This window comes from Trematomus bernacchii, unplaced genomic scaffold (genome assembly GCF_902827165.1).
Source record: "Trematomus bernacchii unplaced genomic scaffold, fTreBer1.1, whole genome shotgun sequence".
Lineage (NCBI taxonomy): Eukaryota > Metazoa > Chordata > Actinopteri > Perciformes > Nototheniidae > Trematomus > Trematomus bernacchii.
In genome coordinates this window covers 27,236,489-27,260,034 of record NW_022987720.1, presented here as the reverse complement: position 1 = coordinate 27,260,034, position 23,546 = coordinate 27,236,489, and the positions used below count along the sequence as shown (strand labels likewise).

Here is a 23,546-nt window from a genome sequence, read left to right as displayed (position 1 = left end):
TAGAGTTAGGTTAGGGAAAAGTGTAGGGCTCCGGAGGATTCTGGCTTTTAAAAGACTTTGTAAAAACCCTTTAAAAGCGTTGTAGAAGCTCTATTAAAACAAGACTGTGGACTGTGTGTGTGTGTGTGTGTGTGTGTGTGTGTGTGTGTGTGTGTGTGTGTGTGTGTGTGTGTGTGTGTGTGTGTGTGTGTGTGTGTGTGTGTGTGTGTGTGTGTGTGTGTGTGTGTGTGTGTGTGTGTGTGTGTGTGTGTGTGTGTGTGTGTGTGTGTGTGTGTGTGTGTGTGTGTGTGTGTGTGTGTGTGTGTGTGGAGCTCGTCACTATAGAATCAGTAAATGACCTTAAATGAGAGGGGGATCTAAAATGGTTGATTAAAGTGACTCTAGTTCTGTTAGTTCAAACCATGCATAAAATACAATTCAAAGTGAAAGAACAAGTATTAAAACACAAGTGCAATAATAAAATAAGTGCAATTAAAACTATCCCCCCAACAATTACAATTCAAATTCATTATTAATCATTTTAAAAGTAATAAGAGTGTTATAATTAAGATAAGATTAATAATAAGAATGATAATAAAAAAGGAAGGGGGGGCACACCGGGTTAGAAAAATAGTATAAAAATGAACTAGAAGTCACAGAAATAAAAACCACTAAGATCAAGGTCGGGTACGTTAAAAAGATTCCTCATAGGACAGGTGTTTGAGTTGCTCTGTTTATTTAAAAAGGTGGCAGGTCGGTGAAGATGTTCTGGCCTCCAGATAAGAAGATAAATAAAATAATAAGAAATAAAAGGATCCCTCCTCATGTGGCTTTGATTACAATAAAAGGTAAATGCATGCACATATATACATAAAAGGGATAACACATGTAATAAGTAATACAAACATATAATAAATAAATATAAACACCATTAAAATAAATAAGATAGTGCTAAGAAAATGCGTTAAAAATGGAGCCCAGATGAGGAGGATCACTAAAATTAATTTGTTTAGAAAGGAATATAAAAATCTGTATAAATAATTAATAAATATAAGTGCTTTAGTAAAATGCGTGGAGGGTGGATTCAAACAGGCTGACGCACCCGCAGAGAAAGGAGGTTAAAAACACCGATCTAGGGTTAGGCTGATGGTGTTGAAGCATAGAGAGGTTGTACCCAATAAAACCAGAGCAGATAGTGTCATTTGATTGACAATATTCATCATATCTGAAATAATGAGCATTATAATCAACACAGACAAAGGAAATGGTAATAGCCTGTCATTTATTCATCCAAAAGTGTTCAAGTTGGTACATTTAGTCTGTTCCCTTTCATATGACAGTTGTAAGGAGGCGTGTAATGTGGATGGGTTACAAGATGGACGTTCATACTGTATAGTGTCTAGCCATAGGGTAGTTTCAATCTGTACACATAAAATCCATTCCTCCCAAGAAAACTTGTTTATGGCTTTCACGTAGAGACAGTAGCCCTTAAGTCCCGTATCTCCCTCTCCCCTCCAATGCTTCCTAAAGGTCACAGTCAAAGGTTCTGCGGTAAAGCCACCGGTGGAAACAGCTGATGTTCGCCCTGATCTATAATCACTTCATGACTATAAGTGAGCCTCGGGGAGTATTCCTTGTAAGAGAGTGCTGCACTGTCCCGGGGGAATGTATAGCGTGGCAGAGCGTTTTATTGTTAAGGTTAGCGATGCAGAGCGCTGGGGCCCACGGCAGATTCTTCCTCTGCAGAGTCACTGAGGTCTGCGAGAGGATCATGGAGTTGTTCTGGACCTCTGCGCAACTTAATCTAGCTATTGATTTCACGTTATACCCAAAGCCCACAACCTTTTTTTGTTTAATTCAACCCTTGAGGCAAAATAAGCCAAATGGAAGCAAACTTTAAGATTATCAAGAATTATTATGTCCTTTTATTTTCCTGTGTAACACATCTATCGCCAAAGAGTACATCATTACTTACCAAGTACATTACCGTAGTTAGGTAAATGTTGCGTTAAAAGGTTTGCACTAACAACTAGTTCTAATGTTAGCTTGATTTGCTAAGAAACAAAAATCAAACCTGCAGTGCGGTAACTTACACTGAAAGAACTGAACCGTTGACTTTAATTAAATGCACTAAGTCAACACATTTCACATAACTGCATTAGGTATTTGAAAGCAATAATATCAGGTTTAAATAGGTTTAACTTGATATTATTGCTTTCCACTAACCTAATACAGGTATGTGAAATGTGTTGACTTAGTGCATTTAATTAAAGTCAACGTTTTTTCAGTGTACTGTAAGTAGCAGTTGTAGTAGTAGCAGTATTACTTGAAAGCTTGATGTGGTGTGCCAGCGCGGAAAGTGGCTAAAAAAACAACCAAAGACCTAGACTTTGATTTAATGTGAAATACAGAGAGCACTCCCTGCAACCCTGTCTCCTAGAAATTACGTTCCCACAAAACTAAACTGCATTCTCAAATACGTTTTGCAAGAAACGTATTTCCTTCCACGTTACGTTTGTTATGAACATATCTTAAATACGTTTATTTTCTACATATCTTCTAGAAACCTATTTTCTCTCACATGACGTTTGTTATGAACGTATCTTAAATACGTTTGCTTTCTACCTATATTTGCCATTTCTTTTCTAGCTTATAATAATGATAATAGTCATTTATTAATATCATTTTAGAGCAAACTTATTTTCGCGCTGGCTGGCGGCTGACTTTTCAGTTGACCAAATCCGTTATTATGCTGGTTAATGGTTAATAATCACAATATTGTTTGTAGTCGTTTCATACAGCATTCTCAATTACGTTTAACAAGAAACGTCTTTTGTCCCACGTTACGTTTGTTCTGAACATATCTTAAATACGTTTGCTTTCTACCTATCTTTGACATTTCTTTTCTAGCTTATAATAATGATAATAGTAATTTATTAATATCATTTTAGAGCACACATTTGAAATCGACGATCGGGCTTGATATCCTATGGTTAAATTAAAATCAGTAGGCGAGGCTGTAATTTCGCCAGCTGCGAGGCAGAGTTTAACATGCCAAAAAGCTGCTGTGTCGTTTATTGCACCTCAAACACCTCAAACTTCCTCTAAGGACAGCAGAAGAGCTCTGTGGCTTCAGGCTTGATCGCCGTTCAAATGACAGCGTTGGTTTCCCCAAAAGTGGGTGGGGCTGTGACGTAGATTTTACTCTCATCTATTATTCAAAACCATTCTATTTAATCCAAACGTAAATTACATGCCAGTGTTTTATCTTTTTATTAAGCGATTTGTTTATGTTGTTTAACTCATAGATATATATAAACATATGTTTTTATATATATCTATGGTTTAACTGGGAATGTTTTCACATTGAACCGGAAGTACGTCACTTCACTTTGTCTTCTTCGTCCCTTTTACGTTCCAGACAATGCATGGCTCAGCGTAACAGACTGAACAGCGACCCCAGGTGTGTCTACATTGGAATTACATCTTCATTACTGAAGGAAAAATACTTTACCTTGTGTTTGTTAACTGGGTTTTTAATGCAGTTGGCTTTTCTTAATGGTTACAATATTGCTATGAGTTACAGTATATATCTGAAGCAAATTATGTTTCTGAAGATGTGTAGTCAATTCCACCCTTCAATGTAGCATAAATGTGAACTCTCATTACAGGAACAATACCGGAAACAGACGTAGGAAAGATCCTCAGCTCGCTGATTGGATGTTTTAGCCGCAATGCACGTTGGGATATGGTGTTTATGCGATGTGAAATCCGAAAACATTAAAAAAAAAAATAATAATACTTTATTCTGAGTGTTCTTGCTTTTCTCTTTGAAAGTCATCACATAACCGCATTGTAATACACGGTTCGGCTACATTAAATATTACACATCTGCCATAGTTCTTTATTTATAGAGCCCTGATGAGAAGACTTCTGGACTGAAGTTCTGGAAGAACTGCCGCCGAAACTGAATACGTGACGTGGATCATAAATATATCAACAATTAAACAACATCTTACATTTCTTTTCACAAAATACGTCTCCTTGCAGTATCAATACTAATACGGCTGACTTTTATATTTGATCCAATTGGTAGATAGGTTATATTTACACCATAACGGTGCACAGCTGATAGAAAAGGACTTGTAGATTTTAAAGATATTACTGATTTTCTTTGAATATAAGAATGTAAATACTGAGTTGAGAGAATAGTCAGGGGTTTTGGGTGATGGGAGACACATCTATGGAATCACAATTTCAATAGCTTACCATTAAATGACGGATATACCTTTCTGTCTGTGATGTTTTACAAATCAGATATTAATGTGTAGAAGTAAACATGAGAAATAATATAGCAATATCCTGTACAATTATGTAAAAACATGAATAAAACTACACATCTTCAGATGTTATACATACATAAGTGTCCTACACTAATAATACAAAGTTATTATTAGTATACTGTGTGTACCTTGTGTGCACCGCCTAGTGGTTAAAGCACGTTATTTAATCATTTTTGTTGAATAATGTTATTTTTGTTGAATAATGTTATTTGATGAATAAAATATTAAGAGTACATACTTTCATAGGGGGAAAGTAGAAGGTCAATGATAGAAATATAGAATATAAAAAATCAAGAAGATACTGTAAGTGATCTCTACAATAAAACAGTTTAGTGCCTGATGTACAAAGATATTAATAGGAGGATGTGCAAAACAGACAAACTAATTAACCTTTATTAACACATTAAAGAACACTTTAGGTTTTCTTTCAAATAAGAAAAAAGCTTTGGGGGTATCTATCTACAGATAAATATTAAGCCTGACAAAGTACTTAGCGTCTAATATATTGCTTTCCTGCAATGTTAACTGTGTTTGAATCACTTATTTTAACTGATATTATATATATATTAATTATACTCTTATGTATGTAGATAGTATAAGACATGTGCAGAATTTGAGTTTAATGGTGGAGGAATACACACATATTGATAGATGTCTTGTAATGCACTGTTGAGAAACCTGTGACCCAAGTTTTTCATTAATTGCATAACTTCAACATCGTGGTGTATATGATATGTCAATAAACCTTAGAAAATCTTGAAAGGGATGTGCAAAATAGCTATTATATACAGTTTTTAATTAACTATTAGTAGAGAATAACGAGTAATGAATATACTTTATAGAGATCTGCAGATAAATGTTTAGTCTTCTCAAGCACCAACTAATATCTCTCCTGATTGTTGGCACTTGACAATCACCTTTCCCTGAATTTTACTCAGGTGTAACTAAAGTCTGCTTTAAGGGTTGTTTATATTTCACATCATTAATCAGAATCTGCAAAGTAACTAAAATAAATGTAGTGGAGTAAAAATACCAGGTTAACCTCTGAATTGTAGTGGAGTAGAATTCCAAAGTAACAATGAGCTGGCATGTGGGTATATATTAATGCTTCCCATTATGGACACAAGCGATTTTCACCCATTTATTAATTACATGTTTTACATTTGTACACACCAATTTGTTTCCTATCCCCTAAACCTCCAGGGCTGTACACAGTTTAATACTGTCAACTTCTAATTTTGGGAAAAACGAAAACGTCTTTTAAAACTACAATTCCCAGTAGAGACGCTATAGAACATGTTGCGAAACACAATAGCCAGCATTTGTAGTTCTGGGGGGGCGTTCGAGTCCAGTTTTGGAAAGTCTGCCGTGGTTTCGTTCCATTTCAAAGAGCTGTTTGGCGCTCGGCGTAACCTTGGCGCACTGCCACTCCAACATCCAATCCCAGAGCTTGAAGATTAATCACGGGGTTTGTCAACAGGACTGTAGTCCCAAACGATAGCTGGGGATTATGGGTAGTGTAGTGTCTTCGGCCATCCTAAACTCTGATTCTTTTTTCGGATTTCATATCGCATTAACACCATATCCCGACGTGCATTGCGGCTAAAACATCCAATCAGCGAGCTGATTATCGTTCCTACGTCACTTTACAGCCCTGCTCACTTTTGGGGAAACCAGCTGTCATTTGAACGGCGATCAAGCCTGAAGCCACAGAGCTCTTCTGTTGTATACTGTCCTTTCTTCTTAGAGGAAGTACAGAAACACGTAACTCTGGATTTGTTTTAATGTTTGAGGTGCAATAAACGACACAGCAGCTTTTTGGCATGTTAAAACTATTATTTTCTGCCTCGCAGCTGGCGAAATTACAGCCTCGCCTACTGATTTTAATTTAACCATAGGATATCAAGCCCGATCGTCGATTTCAAATGTGTGCTCTAAAATGATATTAATAAATTACTATTATCATTATTATAAGCTAGAAAAGAAATGTCAAAGATAGGTAGAAAGCAAACGTATTTAAGATATGTTCAGAACAAACGTAACGTGGGACAAAATACGTTTCTTGTTAAACGTAATTGAGAATGCTGTATGAAACGACTACAAACAATATTGTGATTATTAACCATTAACCAGCATAATAACGGATTTGGTCAACTGAAAAGTCAGCCGCCAGCCAGCGCGAAAATAAGTTTGCTCTAAAATGATATTAATAAATTACTATTATCATTATTATAAGCTAGAAAAGAAATGGCAAATATAGGTAGAAAGCAAACGTATTTGAGATACGTTCATAACAAACGTCATGTGGGAGAAAATAGGTTTCTAGAAGATATGTAGAAAATAAACGTATTTAAGATATGTTCATAACAAACGTAACGTGGAAGGAAATACGTTTCTTGCGAAACGTATTTGAGAATGCAGTTTAGTTTTGTGGGAACGTAATTTCTAGGAGACAGGGTTGCTCCCTGATGGCGAGAGGCTTAATCAGTGTGAACTTGAATGTAACAAATGCTCGTTTATATGTAAGAGTTAGGCCATGCCTTGCAAGACTGGAAATCTTGCCAGTAACTGACAATTGCACTCACGTTTTTTGATTTGAATAATAAGGCAAAAAAGGCTTTATTTAAATACCATAGTACGATTAGGGTATGGTAAAAATAATTGATCACTGATAATGTTGATTGCCTTAAAGAAAGCCATGCTAGATGAGAATTAAAAGTGATAATTAAAAGTTTAACAGAAGAGCGAGACAGAGGGAGACAAAGAGAAAGTTAAGGGGAGAGATCAGCTCATTGGGGATTCGAGGACAGAGCGAGGCCCCTTGGGTGGGATCAAATAAAATGGAGAAATGAAACGGACAGAAGGAGTAAGGAGGGAGTGTTAGAGGAAGGGAGGGGCGAGCAAGGGTGAGCTTAAGAAAAGAAGTGTGGCTGGTGTGAGAGGTGGAGATTGATGATTATTAATAGTAATGTTTGATTAGCGTGAGTGCAGTCAGGAAAGCGATATGGGCAGCCTAACATCACTGACCCCGCGCTGAATTGGGCGCCCATTTTTCATCCTAAAATAGTTGGAGAGGGCATGTATAAAACAGAAAGAGCTGAGCCTCTCATCTTTTACCGGACGTCCCTCTTGAACCTTTCTCCCAACTCAACATCAGTCATCCAGTAACCAGGTAAGGGGAGAGAAATGATATGAGATGGTGTGTAAAGTCTTTCTCAAAGTAAGAGACACATGTGACACAGATCACACGTTTTTAGATGTTTTCTTTGAACAAATCCAGGTTTTTACAAGACACATATGGACAGCAGATGGTTTATAGACATCACAGTAGTTCTTGATGTTACTTTGCGATCAAATGAAGTGATAGATAAAACAAATTGGGGAGGTGATTGATAGACAAACGTGTGATGAAATGTAATTTGCCCTCTTTTACAGGCTCCATTTAGATTTAGATACAGAGACAGTATATCAGCTAGGTAATTACTTTCTGATAGCAACGGTTTGCTGCCAAAAAAAGAGGCCATTTTGTTTCAGTGCTTGCTTGCGATATCCGTCAAGGTCACATTTTTAATTACACCTAATAGATTGAATACAGTCTCCACCCATGCTCCAGGGTAACTTAGCTTTGTTAAAATGCTGATGCAGGGAAAGTTCCTCTTGAGAATTAATTTCCTTTTCCTTCAGATTCTACGTCTGATCACAGCGATTATTTATTTTTTACATGTACTCATACAGCAGCTGCATTATACAGCCTGCCATTAATATTCAAAGTCACTATGACACTTAAGTGTATGCAGTCTCAGTTAATTAATGAAGAGGACGCATAATATTATGTTTGTGTGTCAACGATGAAATATATAGGCTTTCTCAACACTGTTGCTTTTAATGGCAGATTAAAGGGAATTTACATCTTTTAATTTGTTTGGTAATATTTTATGCAAATATTCATCGAGTCTGGATGCTTACGATTGCTTTCATCGCATGGGCTATGTGTTTTCCAAAGTCATCTCATTAGTTTGTGACCTTATTGGTGATACATCTTTGTGGTACCTACACTATTTTAGGTGGGAGTGTGTAACCATGGCAAGGATTGGTGCATATACATTTGCAGACATTTTTTGATATCACTTTATGTATACAGGTTATAACTATTACATGGATCACCATTACATTTGTTAACACATTCATGTTCTCCAGAGGGTTAATGGTAATGCATTTTGATGAACAAATGACAATAAAAGCCTTGAATCTTGAATCTTGAACACACAATTTTGGTCTAGAGTCATCTTGAGGTTGACAGTTTTTCTGTTGAAATATCTAGACAAATATTTGATGAATAATAATACAATTTCTTATAGAACTTCATGTTCCCCTGAGGATGAACTACTACAGTATAAATGTGTTGATTCTGCCTTTGACTTTGGTGCAATAACCTGGTTAACATCTGAATGTGTACAGTGCATTGGTTTATGATCGAATAGCTTCAAAGCTAATGGGTTAGCGTTAGAAAATAGAATTGAGCTAAAATGCCACACACACACACAAACACACACACACACACACACACACTATTTTTGTTTCCAAGCTTTAAATATGTGGTGACGCTGTCCTGTCCTGTAACTGCCAGAAGATTAGCTGGCGTACAGTGGTGATAAGAGCACAAATGATCCCCAGGCAGCTGTACTGTAAAATCCAGTATTTCCTTCTCTGTGTGTGAGTGTGTGTGTGTGTGTGTGTGTGTGTGTGTGTGTGTGTGTGTGTGAGTGTGTGTGTGTGTGTGTGTGTGTGTGTGTGTGTGGTGTGTGTGTGTGTGTGTGTGTGTGTGTGTGTGTGTGTGTGTGTTTGGTATTTGCTTTGAACAATGCTGCAGTGAGGTTTCTTTGCTTGCTGCTTTCCTGAGAACAGCTCATCCAAACAACGTCACACTTGACTTGACACTTTCTTGGGTTCTCCATCTGAATAACGGTTGTGGAGTAACTTGAAGGACAGATAGACAATCCTTCCATTTTAGTTAGATAAACAGCATGCTTGCTTTATCAGCAGCTCTACACAATCAATAGACGTATAGAAGTGATTCACCCTGAATAAGTGCTTTGGCTATACATTCAGCCATCAATCGCTGGTTCATTCAGAAAAATTGTCTTAATTGGAACTGGACAAAAAAATAATCACTATAATGCTTTTATCTTTGAGGTGTTTTAATATTGTCAATTCAAATGTTGGATAACATTAGAACAATTGGGGGTTTCTTCATCTGACCATTAGTTAATAGGCATTTAAGCTCCATCCTTACCTGTACAGTAGGTCTGTGAAACTGAACAATATGTTACCGTCTGTTAACGTTGTTTTTCATTTTTTTCTCTTTCTCTTTTAACCACCTGGTATGGGTGCAAACCTCCCATGGAGACAACACAATTATAATAACTTGAAGCCATTTAATATTTATTGACTGTTACGTTTTTGGGTAGTCAGTCCGTCTGTCTGTTTATCCCACTCTCGCGAATGTGATACGTTAAGAGAACATCTTAAGGAGAAAATGACTTGGCACAAATGTCCACTTTGACTCAAGGATTAACTGATTTGTTGGTCAAAGATCAAGGTCACTGTGGTATTACGTCTGTCATATTTTCATGAACATGATATCACTGGAAGACCTTGATGGAATAATGTTACATCTGGCACAAGTACTTGGCCTCAAGGATGAACTGAACTTTGTGATCGAATGTCAAAAGTCAATGCCACTGTGACAAAACAAAAAACATGTTGTTGGATGCAGCTTAAGAACGGATGTACATGCAACCCTAAGCTTGTACTTCTAGTTTTGTGAAGTGTGTCTAGTAGTAACCAAAGAATCATACAGCCATTCGTTACGAAATAAATCCCAATAACGACCTCAGTTTAAACTCAAAACAGCATAAAGCCGACTCACAATATTACCTTTAAGTCCACAAACTGCATGCAAGGATACTTAGAAGTCGCATTTGTCTGCATTACATTCCCCCTCTTTTCCCCTTGTCCCTATTTACAGAGTCCCACGCAAACATACACACAACAGTCAAGGCAACATAAGGGGCTCGGGTTTCTTGAAGTGCAAGTACATTCTTCTTATAATCCCTCAGCCTCTTCGCCCTAGTCTGCTTGGCAACCTCTGTACAAACATATTCACACCACCATGCAGCTGTCACAGAAGACTGGGTACTTGGCAGCCCCACAGCACGGTTCGGTTTCCCACACCTAAAGAGACTGTCAGGGTGACGGGACTTCCCACAAAGGGAACCCCAGTTCACACCTTGTTTTATTGACTCACATGTTGACTTCATAGGGAGATAGGCCATCGGTATACCAAAGAACCTTTGAAATAAACGATTTATCTGACACACTGACACTCCACTTTTTTCATAGCACATACTGACTCTTCTACTCCTCTGTTTAAGTTCCATTATAATAACGTTTGACATATCAGATAAACAAATGGTCAATATCAGAAGATCCAGATTTACAACTGAAACTTTGTTTACATATTTTTGAAGGCAGTACATTTTCCTTAAAATGCTGATTTCGTGTGAATTAAACACAAAGTGGACAACACACCTGACAAAGTCTGCCAGTGAGTTAAAGAGCAAAGTAAATAGAGAGGGCATAAAGTCAAATTCAAGTCGCAAAGATGGTTGTTGAAGACTAAGGCGACAGCTACACAATGATTCCTGCAGTTCAGTACAGAAGATAACCTTGGTGGAGTTCAGATTAATACTACAGATAGGGATTTTACATGTCATTTTGTAATAAAAAGTGACCAATAACAGAGCTAAAAGAGAGCAACTATTGGTCCTACATAGTCTAGGTCAGGGGTGTCAAACTCAAGGCCCGGGGGCCAAATCCGGCCCGCGACTTCATTTTATGTGGCCCCACAAGAGCTTGCAAAGAATATAATATGTTTATTATACGGTTACATGCTACTTTACAGAAGCACGTTGCCCATAAACGACATGTCCCACAATGCATCTCAAATTTGACTTTTTCTCAGAATTTGACTTTTTTTGTCCAAATATGCCTTTTTTCTTAGAATTAGCCTTTTTCTCATAAATAGATTTTTTTTTCAAAATGTCACTTCTCTTTTTCAAAATGTCACAATCAATGTTTTTCCAGAATGTGGCTTTTCTTTTAAAATCATATTGTGACATTCTTACTGAAGAGACTTGCAATTATTTGCTCTAGACTTCTGCTTTCAGACGTAGTTAATTATGAAGTTATATTAATTAATGATATAGTCTTAAAGTTACAACCGGCCCTTTGAGTGCAACCATAATGCTGATGTGGCCCGTGATGAAATTGAGTTTGACACCCCTGGTCTAGGTGAACAGAAGAATGGTTTTATATCAATGAAAACATTGCTCTATAACTGCTGGTTGTGTAAATAAGTTGATAATATGTCAGTGTTGGTTTTCCAAGTGGCCAAAAAACACATTTACAGTAGTGCTGGTTTCACTATTTGACAGATACATTACAAAGCATTTGATATAGTACTGATTCTCTGCGTGATTAACAATCTGCAAAGACACCACTATTCAGTACTTTGGACTTTGTAGACTTTCCTTTAAATAACCCAATGTGGCTTACAGTTCTACTGACTGAGATATCTCGGTAAATCAATCTTATCCTCCTCATTTCACGGTGAATTGTTTCTTCTCCCCCGCGGAAATCTTTGTGGTAAAGGTCACGGAAGGAGGTTGTGCTTTTATAATGATAAAAGATTGGATGTGTGGCCACACAAGTTAAGCAGTGTTCAGTATTGATCTGTGTGTGCAGCAGTATGTTACTGAACCAGATAACACTATATCTCGCAAGGAGCTCGTACATCACTGAAGCCGAGCGTGACACCAAAGGAACAAATCCATGAACTACGTCCAAACTGTGGTTAACACGATTTATCTGTTAGTTACAAATCTAGCCTTGCAATGGATTTCATGTTATTTTCATATCCATTGAGATTCTTTACCATTTTCAAAGTAATGTCTTAATATTTTTCACTTTAATTAGTGTCCAACAAATGATCTTTCCCATTATGGAGGACCTCTCGAGCCAGTATCTGATGATTTCCCCACACTGATAATACAATTTCACGCCTATTTAGAATGGAACCCACATGAATAATAATGTTTTATTGTGGCTATTAGCTTCAAATGCAGCCAAAGAAACAAATGAGGCAGACTATGAAGCAGATAATATTACAATCGTTGGATTGCTTGTGGCATGATGCACCAAAACGCTATAGCATGAGTAACTGAGGTAAATGTACAGGCAACCCGTACTGTATTTCCAGTGAGAAGGACACTGTGACGATATTGCCCAGCTCAGCATTATCGAGGGGACACAGTGATGATGACGGTCCAAGGATGATGGTAATACACCACCATTACTGTGACCTTTCTATGAGACATTTCAATCATCCCTGCTTGGCATCAGCATTAGAGATTAAAGGTTAAAAGACATTTGATCAATTATACAGTAATATACAGCAAAGTGCCCCAACAAACACACAGGTGTAAGTGTGCTTGTGTCCAGGAGCTCTGGGGCTCACTGCAGGTAGTAATCTAACCTTGGAGCGTTGCTGTTCATAGCAAGTTCTCCTTCACAGGATCCCATATCCTTGGAAAGCCAGAACACATTTCACAAAATTGGCGTTTTAGTGTGTGTGGCTCAGGGGATGTCTGTCAGTGCACCACCTCGTTTCACACTAAAATATCTCAGGGGGACGGTCCACTCAAAAAGGCTTTTCAGAAATGTTTTTGGGGTCTAACTCACCAGACTCAGAACAGTTCTCACAGATCTCTTGCAGTGTATATGAAATAATACATCTATCACACATTCACATTCTGATTTTATAATAGAAACCTTGATGGTCTGAATGGATAACATCAATGGATTCATTCAAAAAGGAAGCTCACTCTTCTTATAGTAAACTACTGAAAGGTCCCCTATTATACTGTTTTTCATCAATATGTTATAGGGCTCAGATATATACAAAACATGTCTCTGAAGTGTTTGGCTCCAAATACCAAACAGATCATTGCAGCATCCCATAATCCCCTCTGTTTCAGCCCTGTTTCAAAAGTGCTGATTCTCTGTCTGTTACTTTAGATGAAAATAAGGAGCCCCTCCCCACGCCCCTCTGAGAGATATTTGGTTAAAAAGAACACAATGGTGCTCTAGGAGGAGATTCAGGTGATAAGGTGTGGGGGGGGGGGGGGTGACCTTGGTTGCTGTTCAGAATCTCTTTACACAGAGGGGACACATGTTGATGTAGAAAAGACATGAAAAAGTGGATTTTGCATAATGGGTGACCTTTAAAGACCCCCTTCTAGAAACATTTGAGTCCATTAGATGTCATACGTTAACCCTAACACTAACCCTACATTTGTCCGGCTTTTTCCTCAGTTGAAAAGAGGGCTGGTTTTGAGGACACTGATGGTCCCATCTATGTTTTTAGTTGGTAAAAGGACTTGCCACTTCAGTCATATTGTTGCTGTGGATACACAGTTTTGTCAACGCCAGATTTCAGTCTGGAAAAGACCCATTGAGAAACCAATGAGCCTTGCAGCTGGAAACTGGACAAAGCAGCAGGCTTTTTTAATGAAGATGGGACTCGCTGAAAATGAAACAGTGGAACCTGTTATGGGACTATTAAAATACTGGAGAAGCTGAGAGGCCTATTTTCTACTCAAATGTATCCAGAAGGTCCCTCATAGAAACATGAGGCTGAAAGAAAATGTTGATGTTTCTATCCACACTGTGATTTGAGTCCACTCCAAAATGTAATGGATTTTTGATTGGCCCATGCTAGTTTTTCTCGTATTCGTGCTGTCAAACAGACAAACAAACCAATTGAATCGAAATGAAAATGTTACCCTCTTGGCGAATGAAATTGTTGTCAATTCGCTCAATTGGCTCGCTACTCCCACGCCTGTTTGCTATCTTGGTTCCAAAATGGTGGAACGGTTTCCCCATTGATATCAGGACAGCTTAAAGTCTACACATTTTCCATAAAAAACTGAAAACCCAACTGTTTCAACTGCAACTTGGCCATCAAACCTAACTTACAAGGTTTAGACCATTTCAAGTTTATGCACAAGCAATAACAAGGTCTTACAACCACTTATTGTAAGACCTTTTGGACAAAAGCATCAGCTAAATGAAATGTAGTGTAAAAAATGTACAAGTTTTGTTCGTGCTCAGTTAGGAGAAGGTGGGGTTTGTGTGGATTTCTAAGTGAAGCATCAATCATCTGCCATAAAGCGTGTTTGAAATGTGTCCAAAGCCGACCCCTATTTAGATTTGTTAGACGACATCAAGTGAAATCTGAGCGACCTCTCATCCACAAATCACTCACTCCCAACAGCTCTCTCCTGCAGATTATCTTTGTGTATGCCTATGATGGGTTCATCTTCAAGTTTATACGTGCTGTATATGTGTGTTTGCAGTAGCAACAGAGGAGAAGAGGGTAACAGTCAAAGTCGGGGAAGGTGACAACTTCATATGCAACAATTGTGTTCGGTAGAGTAAGAAGCCAAAGCGCCTTCAAGTGCCGGGCTCACCTTTCAAAGCGTGGGGTAAAAGAAGATACTCCATAGAGAGTGGGCTGACAAGATGAATTCTCCTGGGGTATTTCAGACACTGAAGAGATGGCCCCTTAATCCCTGCTGAGCCTGTGCCCTGCTTTTCATCTGTAACGGCTCAGTGATATCATACATATAAAATGGAAGACACTGATATGAGCCTTAATTTCGATGACACTTCACCCCATAATACCACAACCAATTCTCCTTCTCTCAACACCTTCCTTTCCCACCCATCCACCTCCGTCACATCTACTTCCCCTTCTCTCCCTTTGTCATTCTGTCACTCATCACCTCCGTCTCACATGTCCTGGTTTCCTGCTCCATTTCTAGCGTGTCACCAGTGTAATACGAGAATGTCTCCGAGTTCTTTCTCTGCTCTCTGGCGACTTTGTTTATAACCTTGTCCCCTTTCTCTCTTCTTTTTCTGTCTCCCTCTCCTCTGTCTTTTTTCTTTTTTTGGCAGCCAAGATGGCAATGTGCAGCATCCTCAACGGTGATGACATCAAGAAAGCACTAGATGCATTTGCAGGTAAAAGGACTTTTTACGGATAAGTCGAAAACTACACCTAAACGGCAGAATAGGTTGTTTACCAATGACTCCGAAACGGCATAAATGACCAACAGGCTGTGAACCGGTTCCACCTTTTTGATAGTGGTCTTCATTCAAGCAAAACTACTTGGATAGGTTTATAAGAAGTCAAGGTTTGGTTTAATATAAATATGATTTTTATATAATTTAGGTTACTAAGTTAGGTCAACAATAACATAAGTTATTTACGAATATAAGTGGAAATAAGCTAACAATAACTTTGGGTTTCGCACAGAACATGTGTCAAACTCCTAGGTGTAAGTCCTCTTGATTCATAACCATTATCAATCATGGGAAAAATGTAAAGCGCCTTTGTTTCCAGATATCTCGGCACTTAGCAACTGGTAAACGAAGACATGTTTGACATGCACTGAATGTTTGAAAGTACCACCCACAAGTGTACGTTGTGAAAAAGTCACATGGTTAATGTTCTGAAGTAAAACATATATGAAAAGGGTTAAGAAAATATCATGGCAGGGTTTAAAATGAGTATGTTTGTTTTGTGAATTAGGTTACTTACGTAAGTTAGTTCTGTTACACAAGTTAAAGGTGGGGTAGGTAATTTTGGAGAAACCAGCTCGAGTGCGCTAGAATTTGAAAATACACAGCCGGAAAAAGTCTGCCACTTCCTTACAGAGCCCCTCCTCCAACACACACGAACGCGCACATGACCAATGAGGGCACGAGATAAGTTTGTGCACAGATGGAAGGCTGACAGGCAGGTAGGCCATCCAGTTATTTTAGCCGGGCCGGCTAAAATGATTGGTCGTACTTTTTACAGTATTACGGCTTCCACAGATGACATTTTTTTATGGATTTTTTGTCAAAGCAGATATTCATTGCTATCGGGATGTTAAGAGCATTCCATGGAATATAACAAAAAGTGTATCTCGAGCCGGTTTCTCAAACTTACCTACCCTACCTTTAACTTACGAATATAAGTTGAAATAAGCCAACAAAAACTTTTGGTTTCACACAAGACACTTGACATTCCTGGGCGTTAGTCATCTTGATTCACAACTATTATTAATAATAATAAAAACTGTGTGACAACATTGTCTATATGTAAAATGAAAATCACCTTTACTTCCAGAACGAGAAGCCCCTGAAAAACCCCTTCCACTTTGCAACTCCATATCACTGTTAAACGAAGAGGTGTTTGTCATGCACTGACTAATATGATGCTTATTTATATGTTAACATATGTGCATAGTTACATTAATTGTATGTTTATAGATAAAAATAGACAGCGCTCCATGACCCAGAACTAACGGGTCCTCTGGCAAAAACATGTTCTCAATCTATATCAGTCACACTGGAAGAAGGCTTATTACAATTACACTTTGTCCTTTGGGCTTCATCACCCAGATGAACACATGGTAAGCAACTTCCAGCGACTTTTAGAGCAGTGACATCACAAGCCTCCAGCTGCTCATGAGCACACTTACTGTATTGTGTATGTATATTTTGTATCCAACGGAGAATCTGTGTGTATTTATGACATTGAAACAAGTGTGTGTGTGTGTGTGTGTGTGTGTGTGTGTGTGTGTGTGTGTGTGTGTGTGTGTGTGTGTGTGTGTGTGTGTGTGTGTGTGTGTGTGTGTGTGTGTGTGTGTGTGTGTGTGTGTGTGTGTGTGTGTGTGTGTGTGTGTTCAGCTGCTGACTCCTTTAACCATAAGAAGTTTTTCGAGTTGGTGGGTCTGAAGGCCAAGTCTGCTGACGAGGTGAAGAAGGTCTTCTTGGTGCTGGACGCCGACAACAGCGGCTTCATAGAGGAGGAGGAGCTCAAGTGAGACAAACACACACACACACACACACACACACACACACACACACACACACACACACACACACACACACACACACACACACACACACACACACACACACACACACACACACACACACATAATGATGTACCTTTCGTGTGTTTCTGTCCCTGGCTAGATTCGTCCTGAAAGGTTTCGCCCAAAATGGCAGGGACCTGACAGACAAGGAAACCAACGCATTTTTAAGAGCAGCCGACAAGGATGGAGACGGCAAGATTGGAATTGATGGTAAACATTCAATTTTGTTAATAGGAGTATCATAAGGTCACACAAACAAAGAAAGAAAGTCAAACACATCTTCATTCCCACAGTGATTAACATCCGAATTATTAAATGGCATTATAAAACGGACAAGTCAAATCAAGCAATCTGATTGGTTCTTAGCCGTGGTATACTGAGCGTATGCCACGGGTAGAATTGTAGTTACTTTTCACAACAAGTCAGTATCCCTCCGCGTCTGAGAAAAACTGTATACAGTTGGGCTGAAAAGCAAACTGCTTTGCGTCGGGCCGAACCACGCCCCTTAGCTGTGATATAATGAGCATATACCACGGCCTGTCGTGAGCTATTGCTTATATATTACATGTATTGGGTTATGTTGGCTGAATGTGGATTGCAACCCCAATGTCATTCATCTGAATTAAAAAAAACGTAATTTATCCTGGGAGAAAATTGTTACAAAGGAAACGCTATGAGATAGACATTGCACTCATTTGTCAAACATACATTTTTCAGGCACCTTGGAGAAATGTAAGACTTGATAGTCTAAATGACATTGTCCTCATCTTTCAAATGATCGGAACCACACGTTGAATCCTCAGACACACATTTGTAAACAAACAGATAACAAACAAATAAAAAAATGTGAAACCATGTTGTTGTTTTCCATGATTTGGACCATTCTTCCGAAAACGATCGGGGTTTGGAGTGGGGTTGAACCTTATGTTTTCCCAACCCAAACATTAGCAGTGGAACTAGCAATTATCAAAATGATGGTCAACACAACAATCCACTTCAGAACAGCTGCTTTTTTAAACCAATGGGTAGTGAATAAACACTCATCACCGCTGCCACTGAATAAGCTAACTGGGCCCAGCATTGTAATGTTTTCACTTCAGCCATTAAACGGTTTGGTTGTGCTGAACATGCATTATTGTAGGTTAGAGTTGCAAAAGACAACATTTGTAGCTTGTGCTCATCATTATGAAGTGTATGTTGATTTCACAATGTAATGGCTGTAGAATAATGGCACCAAATGCGTTTAGATTGGTTTCCATTTAGCCTTGATTTCCTTATGCAATCTGTCTGCCTCTGGGTACATCTCCTGGTGAAATAAAGCTGGATTAAATGTACAGAAAGGATAAGGAGAATGCTTGAGTTGTGAAGGCAGTAAGATAATACAACAGAGAGGAAGACATACTATTATATTCTCACAATAGGGAAAATTCATTTTGATCTCTGTTATTTTATACAGTTTACACATGCAAAAAGGACATACTGTATACACGTGAAGTCTTTTGTTTGTTTTTTGGTCCATACTTGGAGAGATTAGCGATTATCCAGTGATCATCCGGTTCTAAAGCCAAGTTCGTACGGACTAAGCTACTGACGTTGCTTCAGTTTTTACCTTTCACAGTCAAGTTAATACATTTAAGACCTTCCCTTGAGTTCCCAAAAATATAAAAATACATATAGCTAGTCCTTTTTGTAACTTTTTTGATTTACTTGAGCGTTGATAATGTACATTTCCCCTCTGTGGGACTAATAAAGGTATTCTGATTCTGACATGGGGTGAACCTGACACCATTGTACTGTCATGGATCTAAAAAAGTATGAAAATAACCCGGGAAAAATGTTCTAAATTATCTTTGTCTCTCTTGCAGAGTTTGCCGCCCTGGTGAAAGAATAAACAGTCGCCCAATGTGACCGACTCTCACTCCAAGATCACCTCCCAACCACGCTGCACTCCCACACCTGCAGGCCTCCCTCCACAGCACCAACACCTCACCCCCCCCACCACCCTAACTGCAGCTGATCCCCCCCTCACCCTCTCCCCCACTGCTGTCTTCCCTAAATGCAACACTGCACTGACAGAAGTTAACTGTGGTTTCCCCCCCTTCACACACACCTCCTCCCCACAGCTATACTAATCCTATTTATTTTATCCTTTTTATACAAAATGTTTCTGTTTCTGTATAGATATCAAACATGCCTGCAAGAAATAAACCTCACATTTTAAAGTAGATATTTAAAGAAAATAGAGATTATAAGAGAAAGACCCCAATGTCCTTCCTCACCCTCTTTCTTTCTCCCTTATTCTGTTATTTCTCTGTCGATTTAACTCCTGGCACTGATCCTGCATCCGCCCCCCCCCCCCCCCTTTCTTCCCCCCATCTATCTATCTATCTATCCGTCCCTTTCTCCTCTGGTAATGAGCTGTTGTAAAACATACCAAAAGAAGAAAGAGGTCAAGCTGTGAAAGAATAAAAATAAAAAGTCTCAAGAAACGCTGAGTCACTGTTAATCCCTTCCTTTGATGTGATGCTCTTATCTGATTCTCCATCTTCCCTGTCCTCTGTCGTGCAGCTTTTATTAAGCAGTAAAGCACATCTTGAGATCTCATCATGTATAAAGGGGTATACACAGTGGTGGAAGTACATGTACTCAAGTTTCATTTTCATGTAAAATGTTGAGGTACTTTAACTGAGTTTTTTAACTTAAAGGTAGGGTAGGTAAGAATGGAGAAACCAGCTGGAGTGTGCTAGAATTTGAAAGTACACAACCGGAAAACATCTGCCCCTTCCTTCAGACTTCCTTACAGAGCCCCTCCTCCAACACACACGAACGCGCACATGACCAATGAGGGCACGAGATAAGTTTGTGCATGAGATGGAAGGCTGACAGGCAGGTAGGCCATCCAGTTATTTTAGCCGGGCCGGCTCAGATGATTGGTCGTGCTTTTTACAGCGCCACGGCTTCCACAGATGAATTTCTTTGTGTATTCATTGTCAAAGCATTTAATATATTCATTGCTATCGGGATGTTAAGAGCATTCCATGGAATATAACAAAAAGTGTTTCTGAAGTGAATTACCTACCCCACCTTCAAATGCTACGTTGAACTAATTCTCAACTACAATTTGGAGGCCAATATTGTACCGCTCTTATCCATCCATTTATTTGACAGCTTAAGTAATGATACATATTCAGATTATTACACAATAAAAATTATAAATCAACATTACAGTATAAATATTGGTTAAAATATCAGCAGCAGTAAACAAATCATAATCCAGTAGTTTAATATATAATCATTAAAATGGCTGTTTCACACAACAAAGACTTTTACTTTAAGTCTATTTTGATTCCAATACTTAAGTAAGATTGTGGGTTCAGCTCTTTAACTTGTAATAGAGTACTTTTATAATTTAGCGTTCTGTTTTTTCCCCCTTCCTGGAGTGTGTTATATAGATTTGTGTGCATGTAAATGGTCTGCAAAGGCTAACATCCCTGTGTTCCCTCCAGAGGGAGTTTCTCTCTGAAATGGAGCATAATATGACCTCCTTAAAGAAGGTCAACATTAGCCTTCATTGTCATATATTAGTATTCATTAGCTGTGAGAAAGAAACTGCATAAACACTAACAGAATGACAGTGGACTAACAAGCATCTCTCCACAGTCCATATTGAATATGTATTTTTATTATAAGAGAGAATGGGAAGCGGAGGCCACATTATTCCACATGCCAACAAGTCTTGAGGAGTGCTGAGCCAGTGTAGCAGAGCCATGCTGTCAGGCCATTAGCAGAATTGGATTCACACTGAGGTTCAATTTGGGTTAAGTATCCCCAGCGGAGGACCCCAACAGGCAGCGAGGGAATCCTGATCTTCTTTAGTAGGCCATTTTACTGCCTGAGCAAATAAGAACATTTGAAGCTTAGAGGCGATCACTTAAAAAATGAATATGTGAGTGAAGCGCAGACAAGCAGAAGGGTCTTTCATAAGAAATACAACTAAAAGTGTTTAATTGGCATACTGTTTTATTTAGTTGTAATGTAATGTTTTAGAAAAATACAGAATATTTTAAATCAAATAATCAGGACCTCCCACTAATACCAATATTATATTATAAAGTCACATTTTTATGACATTATTTATAGATCAACATTATCACTACAGTCTGTAAAAAATTGCCACCAGCTAAAAAAGTAAAACCCATTGGTTAAAGTAATTATATGATGCTATAAAGATGGTATTACATTATCCATGAATGCATTGCATTTTTCATCAGATTTCAGGACTACATTTACTTTTCCTATTTTTCTTACAAGATATATTTCATTTTCTGCCAGAGGTTACATTTTCATTTCACAAAGTAAATCAGTGTTTCAATTAATATGTATGAATGGATGTAATTTGGTGGAACATGTAGAGCAAAAGGGTGGAAATGCAATATAATGGCAGTAAAAACATAAAAATAATATTCACCATGCATCAATCCTTGAGCTATAAATGATATTTATCTCATCTCAACTTTACACAAGACATTTATATATTTATTTCGATATGAAAGTCATTCACATGTCATCTCCTGTCCGAATTACAGTGCAAATACACCAAAGAAGAAATGATAAGAAGATGTATGTACATATTAATGTATATTACATGAACACATTTGTATCACAGAGATTCTTTATGAAGTACATGTAGGATATTTGATAATAATGGTGGCGCTGTTGAGCCATTTTGCCACGACCATTCACGAAAACCCAATTCTACGTACATTTCCACCAGGTTTAAAATGTTTCTGCCAAAAATAAATATATATTTCCACATGTTTATGCCCTCAAATTTGCAATCCATTTGGGAAAATATAATGCTAACAAATAATGTGATTCCAATCGGGTCATAAGAGCTAATGTTCTTAGTGTTCAGACCCTAATTATAACAAAAGTGTAAGTAAAACCAGAGCCAACGAATGATGAACAAGGATATAACTATTAAAGCATAAAAACACAATGTAGTTTGTTGGTTTACCAAGATTTAAAAATATACATGTATCTCTACAGCTCAAACCCAAGAATTATAAATTATTTATACTTTTTATAGCAAACATTGTTGTATAGCAAAGTAGGAAAAAACTGACTCTACTCAAGGTCCACTTACTCACTTTGGACCATACAGTATAAGCTCTAGTGTAGAAAAGTGAGAAACCTACGAGTGTCTATCAATAGCAGTGGCGAGCCGTGAGCTTTATACCTAGGCCCTCTGACCCCTGCCCCCCACCCCTTCCCTCGAAAAAAAGAAAAAAAAAGAGTTATTACGTCACAGCGTATACTTCAGCGGAATATCAAAACAACGGCCCAGGGTGCAAAACGCATCAATGACAGCGACCCTCTACCACACAAAACAACACCTGTGAACCCAATTTGTGTTCTTTGACATTGAAAATGATATTGCATTGTGTTTGTTACTTTCGTATGTCTTAAGTGTAATTTGGCATGCTTTTATTTTGAAGGCGAGTTCACGCTGTTGACAGGAAGTTGTTGTTGCTATGGAAACAAGAAAAGTTTCACAGCGGGCGGAACTCGTCATAAAGTCCGCGATAATAAAACCCACCCATTTAGAGGGAAGATATGATTGGTCAATTGTACTGTCATTTGACATTACTCTCTCGTTCAGTTACTATAGCGGGCCCTCTGTGAATCGCAGAGAGGCCCGCTATAGTAACTGACATTCAAACAGAGACTGAACAGGCAGATTCGAAGGATTTATTTCTTTGGAAATGTTATTTTATTAAATCAAGTTTTTTTTCGGTAAAACTAATGAAAAATATAACAAAAATAATATTAAAAATATATATATTTTAAAAAAATATATTTTTTTTTAATGTTTTTAAATATTATTTTTTGGAATATCTTAGGCCCTCACAGAGGGCCTAGAGGGCCCTGACGGCTCGCCACTGATCAATAGATAACCAACTTTCCAAACTGTATTAATCCCAATTAGAAAGGATCAAACAACAGGATTTCCCAGAAAAACTGACTAATCACTTCAAAAGATTGTCAATACACGATTTATTCACAATGTTAGAGGCATTTCAAAGTGAAAAGCTTTTATAAAAGGTTACCTGTAGAAAAGTGGTCCTTCAAATGCTTTTTAAAATCTACACTCTTTGTGCGAACACAAGAA

General features: G+C 38.1%; 1 protein-coding gene across 2 annotated transcripts in view; it reads left to right on the top strand.

Annotated features, from left to right (window-relative positions):
- The window catches only part of pvalb6 (parvalbumin 6), a 54,490-nt gene extending 34,626 nt beyond the window's left edge, over window positions 1-19,864 (top strand). The window contains exons 1-5 of one of the 2 annotated variants that reach the window (XM_034142339.1): window positions 7,316-7,494; window positions 15,402-15,467; window positions 17,184-17,316; window positions 17,475-17,584; window positions 19,240-19,864. In XM_034142339.1, the coding sequence (XP_033998230.1) occupies window positions 15,407-15,467; window positions 17,184-17,316; window positions 17,475-17,584; window positions 19,240-19,265 (330 nt within the window). In that variant the 5' untranslated portion in view covers window positions 7,316-7,494; window positions 15,402-15,406 and the 3' untranslated portion in view covers window positions 19,266-19,864. Of the gene's footprint in view, window positions 1-7,315; window positions 7,495-15,401; window positions 15,468-17,183; window positions 17,317-17,474; window positions 17,585-19,239 lie in introns of those variants that run through there. The other variant, XM_034142338.1, reaches the window with a different exon arrangement.
- The last annotated feature ends 3,682 nt before the right edge of the window (window positions 19,865-23,546 follow it).